General features: G+C 37.4%; 1 protein-coding gene across 27 annotated transcripts in view; it reads right to left on the bottom strand.

Annotated features, from left to right (window-relative positions):
- The window catches only part of NRXN3 (neurexin 3), a 935,277-nt gene that overhangs the window by 130,867 nt on the left and 798,385 nt on the right, over positions 1-6,025 (bottom strand). For all 27 annotated transcript variants that reach the window (XM_018082450.2, XM_018082461.3, XM_018082475.2 and 24 more), the window contains one exon: positions 5,085-5,256. In XM_018082450.2, the coding sequence (XP_017937939.1) occupies positions 5,085-5,256 (172 nt within the window). The remainder of the gene's footprint in view (positions 1-5,084; positions 5,257-6,025) is intronic.

The following is a 6,025-nucleotide window of genomic DNA, read 5'->3' as shown; positions in this document are numbered from 1 at the left end:
AAGAAAAGAAAAGAAAAGAAAAGAAAAGAAAAGAAAAGAAAAGAAAGAAAAGAAAAGAAAAGACCCTCCTCAGATTCCCTCTAGTAGAGGGATGAGGTGGGAAATCATCAAACAAAAAGACCATACCACTTGTGGTATGAGACTGAAAATATGCAGGGAAAGGTGATAAATGGCTTCAGTAGGACAAGAAATGATCTGTTTCAAAGCAGACTATGAAGTTCCTTAGTCACGGTACTCCTTCAGTTTGCTAGAAAACTTATTGAAAGAAGTAAGTAGGAACTCAGCCAGTTTTCTTCCATGTCTTACATGAAGTGCCTGGTACAAATCAAGCTACTTCAGAACCTTCCACCAAGTAAATGAAAAAATATATTATAGCAAGGGAGAGCTGATGCCTTTCACATTTCAGATAGGTAGGAGAATCTAAACCACTATCACTTTAACCTGTGTTTCTAGAAAGCATATTTCAGACAAAGACTGTATCACATAGACTACCAAAGATGTAGTTCAAATTGGATTGCTTTCAAATGAAATTAAATCAGAAGATATGCCCCAAATGTCCAGGGACATCCAGTTCTTGGAACTGGAACTATTCTGAAAGAAAACCTCAGCACAGATATAAGGGTCTCAGATTCAACTTTTTGTTTTATAGGTATACACTTATCTGACCACACTACGAGCCAGAGCAGTTAGTTCTGCTGTCAAGAGCTAACTGTCGAGCTTTTCCAGAAATCCATCTTCCTCTCAGAAATGTACTTGAGAGAGCAAATGAAGTATGGGCATAGAGGATGAATTATTTTTTCTCTTATTCAGTAGCAAAAGAAATGCAAATTAATGTAATTTGAAAGGGCAGAGGCTACTACAAGAAGGCTGAGAGATCACTCAAGAGAATGATAAAGGCGAAAAATATAAAATATGTAGTGTGTGGATGAACTAATGAATCCTGATAAGAATCCAGTTGCTTAGTGCTGTTTTAATTTTTAAAATGCATTAAAAAAATCCAGGCTACAGCTATCTTGCTAAATCGGGCACCTCTTTAAATGACAACTCCCTCCCACCTCTTGCCTTCCTTCCTTAATCTCCTCCTTTAAAATATTACCCCAATTAGACTTTATTTTCATGTCACGGACACTCTTACTCTACAGCTTCTCTTCAACTAGTTTGGGGGTTTTTTCTACTGTAGAAAATGTAGTCCGTGCATGGATGAATGAACAGGAATATCAGGCTTGTTTTGACATACACTACAAATCTGGCAACACACAAAGTATTTTTTGCAAGAAAAGTGAGCGAACAGAGAAAAAAAATCTCACATCTAAGAACTAACGAAAATTTAGGGACTGAAACATCCCAGTTTTGTGTGAAGACAGATTTAACTATTCTGAAAATTTCTCTGAACTGTCTCAAATTTGATAGGTTTATTCTAATTGAAACAAAAACACGTCAGGTGCTTCCTCTTCCTGAACTCTTGGTCCAAAATGACTCCAATTTCATCACTATAAGTATTTAGATACAGAGAAGGCACTCACCAAGACCATAAAAGCAAGAAAACAACAGTGTCCAAGCACAGCCTGTTTTCTTGTATGTACACAAAAGGATGAAAGCTTGTGAGATAACAGAAGGGAAGCAGTCATGGGACCTGTATCTTAGAGCATAGCAAGAGATTTATACCCTGACTGAGAAACACACTGTGTTGACCAACTTAATGAATAAAGCATCAAGAAGTTGGCTATCAGTACAGCCTATGGAAAAAGTAATCCCCTTATTGTGTTCTTGAGAGAGAGCAGAAAGGGAGAAACTAATGCAAATAGCTCAATGGTTTTGGCTGAACCATGACAGCTGAATTGCAGATGGCAGCCTCAGTACTAACACTAGTATTTGCCATCTCAGGAACTTTGTCTTAGATACCTGTACTGGGCCACTGTTCAGTTTTACTCTTCAGTCTTACTGTCCAGTAAGAGAAACTCAAGCAGCGTTGGAACGACACTAATGATGAGAGATCATCCCTAATGATTTGGATTATTTCAGTCGCAAAGTTTAGCCAACCTTAGCTCCAAACTAATTCCTTTTTACCATTTCTCTCTAACCCTTGTCCTCACAAGAAAGGAGAAAGCTCGTGTTGCAGGTCACTGAAATGCAATTGGATGCTATATTAACCAAAACATCAGTGCCTAAATTGTAAGTTTGTTGCTATTTCATTTTCTTTAACTTCCTTGTCTTTTTTTTTAAGTTTCAAAAATGCATCTTTAGAGTATTTTGGTCCCATTGGGCTAGTTTCAGTTAATTTCAACTTAACTGAAGACTGTGTTTTAAGGAAAGCCAATATTCTCTCACTTTGCTCATTTAATGAATATCCAACTTCTATTTGTGCTTTTCATTGAGCAAGTAATTATTAGTTGAATTTATAATCCTTCTACAAGTAATAAAACTCAGAGAGGAGCATGGAAATGCCATTCAAAATGTAGCCCTGCTGCCTGAAGATTGTACCATGTGTGACGACGAGGAAGATACACTAGCTAATCTATAAAATTTGCAAGCATTAGGCTGCAGCACCATGTGGAAAACGAAGTACACATGAAATTGTTCATTTTACAGACAACACAGTGTGCCCAACCATGCATGTGCTACAAATTTAACTTTTTTTTAACAGTACAAATAAGTGTGTTTCCAGAATTGACCTGATCCTATGCAAAATGTACAGGCTTCCTCAGCTAGTACTACACAAGTCTGACATGAATCACAGTTTCAGCAGTCTCCAGTTGAAACACACTGGATTAGCCTGGGTCCATCCAACCACAAAGCGTTTTACAGAGTTGAATTTCTGCTGAACACAGGTTTGGTCTTGCACTCCATACAAGAAACTATAATGCAAGTTTGGTCCGTAAAAGAGAACAAATTCTTAATTTCAAAAGCTACTGCTTAGTCTTTTTTTTCAACCATTAACTGTAGAGAAAATAGGACTAATAGGGATTGGTTTCCTATAGTTATTGGCTCATTGAATCTTTTTCTGAATCTGAGGCATTCATAATGCTGCAGCATTATATGGATATTCTGGTATTTTACATTAATTGAGATCAAGCCACAGTCCTTTCCTCTGGAAGGCCTGGAACCCTGCCCTTCTCCCTTGTTTTTTTTGTTTGTTTCTTTGCTTGCTTGCTTTTTTCCATAGTCATGTAGGATCTTTACTTTTTTGATTTTTGCCCCTTTTTTTTAAATTCAGCTGAAAAAAGAAGGGAGAAACCTGCAGACACACACAGTATGATCCCATAAGCCTTATTTACACAGAGAGAGGTTGAAAAATTCATCATCTACAAACAGACAGAAATTGAAATACACGCGCAAAAAGGAAAAGGTGTCTGGAAGATAAAGGTGTCCTTTCTCCTTAAGGTACCACTGCATACACTCAATACTAGCCCAGAACATGAGATTAATGATGACTCCATAAAACCATACATCTTCTAATGAAAACACAGAAATATCTTTATCCAAGGCAGAAGCAGAAGGTACTGAGGTAGTCTTTCAGTGTGATTTATTTTCCCTTTTAAATAAAAATAAAAAAATCTCTAAAGCATTGAGTTGAATATTTTGTTTCTTTACACCAGGGACTTACTACAGCAAGTAATCTAAGAAGAAAATTTATTCATAGGGTTCTTAGTGATTGTAATTGGCTGCCAACTGGATTGGAGGTATTTTACAAAATAATTGATGACAGAAGCAGAAGAAAGATCCTCAGTTGGGCCTTTCCTAGCCCACTTTCCTCTCTAACCAATAGATAGCAGAGAATCTAACTCAGCATGTCTATCATGGCATTATTCAAAATGATTTTTTTTCACAGAAATAAGGTTAATAATTGAAGTGTACCATTTTGCACACACTTCACCAGAACACTGACAAAGGGCCGTGTTGAATATGTGGTAGAGAGCATCACAGCATAGACTCCTCACATTAAAAACTTTCCTGTGCACTTTCTGAGGGAGTGGAAGAGATTAAATCATCCCCTTAGAGTAATTCATTAGTGTAACGTCACATAAATTAGTATGTAACATCAAGTTAGGGTATTTCCTATAATTTGAGTTTGTTTCTTTTGAACAACTCCTACACAACTATTTAGTTAGTGAGTTAGTACTGTACAACCTACAAAAGAAGAACTGAAAGTTGCTTAGACTTCATACTGGAAACTAGTAAGATCATGGCTTGAACTTAGACAACAACATGTGAATAAGAAGAATGTTGTTAACACTGGAATTCTTTTCTTGTGCTCATTCTGCCTTTTGTAACCATACACATCATCATAGCTCAGCTATCTTATGCACTGTCAGTATCATATACAACAATCTGTTTTTCACTTGGGGTGAGTTTGACCCTTTAGCATAATGACATAAAGTATCATGAGGCTGTGATTTGCCAGTGGCAGGATGAAACATGTGACCTCAAGAGTCTCAAGAGTGTCTCAAAAGCCAGTTCACTATTTCTGCTGGATTTAGGGTGATAATTTCCAAAGAGACAATTAATTGTTCCACTACATTTTGACTTAAAAGTTAACTAAGAGTTGTCATTTTGGTTAGATGTCAACCTTTGTATCCGCAAACCTAAAAGAGAAAATGAAATTCAGATGATGAAAAATTAGAAGGCAAGCATAAGGTCTGAACAAATACTTGCCTAATCTTCCACATTCCTTACATTTCAACTCCATATCTATATACACAGTATCTGGGATGCGGCTAGTCACTTCTCCTTTTTGTAAGGTCTGTGTGAAACTTCTCTCCCCTAAATATTTAGAAAATATCACAAGTAGCAAAACCGAGTTTGTTGTTGTATGAGTTTGTAACCATGCAGAATCAGGATTCACTTAGAGACCTCTGAAATGGCAGGATCTATGTGCATCATACCACACAGCTGGTGTGCTTATACTTCCAGTGTAAAGGACCACTAGTTTGTTTTCCAAGAGACACAATATGCATCACCAGGCTGGTCAATTTATTGTTGAGATGAAGTAACAAAGATTTATATAGCAACCAGTTGTGGTTAGACATGAGTTTATAGGTACAGATACACTTACAGAGAAAAACAAAAAGAAAAAAAATATTTACCTGTGGGGTAGTGTTCATTCACTGGCCAGCTGTCAACCTGAAGGGTGGCATTGCCACCATTCCTGGTAAAGCGTACTACGTGGTATTTGCCATCATTTACAGGGGTGCTTTCCTCTTTAATAGAGATATCCACTGTGCCAATATTGAAGACTACACCAATCTTGCCTTGCTCCTAAAATAAAAGAAAAAAGAAACAAATGTTTTTAAATTGCTGGCGATTAGGAGCATGTTCTTCGCCTATAAATCTCTAATGGGCAATTATGCCGGTAGATGGCACTGAAGAATACACAGAAGTATCGTTTTGAGCTTTGTCAGGACGCATTTCATTGGCTCTGCTTCAAAATAAACACTGTGTTTCACACTCTACAGCATTCAGCTGAAGACAGTGACTCATTTGTTCCCGTAAAACATCACAGAAGACAGGTGAGAAATAAGGCAACTAAAATCAGGAAATGTGGATAAATAGTTATTTGAGCAACATTTCTACTGATTATTACAAGTCACCTGTTATCTGAAATACAGCCACAGTCAGCCTGTATCCCACCAACTGTTTTGTTATTCTGCTTGGGAAACAAACAGCCCTCACCCTAAAACAAATAACTGGGATCCAGTAGGTAGAATGCAGCAAAAAGATGGATGGAATTAGAAGGGTAAAAAATTTAATTAGCTGACTTTGACAACCTGAGGGAACCTAATTGCTAAAATACCTAAAACACAAGAGCAGCCAGTCTTTTGCTTTTCTACATCACACAGCACGCAGTGCCTAATCAATAACACAGTCTTCCGTAGTGTTTTCCCAAAACTTTCCATCAGGTACTGATTGAAAGAGAAGAGCAGGCAAAGCCCGTTGTACTAGCCACAACACTTCTTCCTACAGCTCCCCTCATGTAGTTCAAGCAACAACCATATTCAATGACCTTAGATCGTAAAATACATGCCCA

This window comes from Manacus vitellinus, unplaced genomic scaffold (genome assembly GCF_001715985.3).
Source record: "Manacus vitellinus isolate BGI_N305 unplaced genomic scaffold, ASM171598v3 scaffold_6_pilon, whole genome shotgun sequence".
Taxonomy (NCBI): domain Eukaryota; kingdom Metazoa; phylum Chordata; class Aves; order Passeriformes; family Pipridae; genus Manacus; species Manacus vitellinus.
This window is presented reverse-complemented; position numbering and strand designations above follow the sequence as displayed.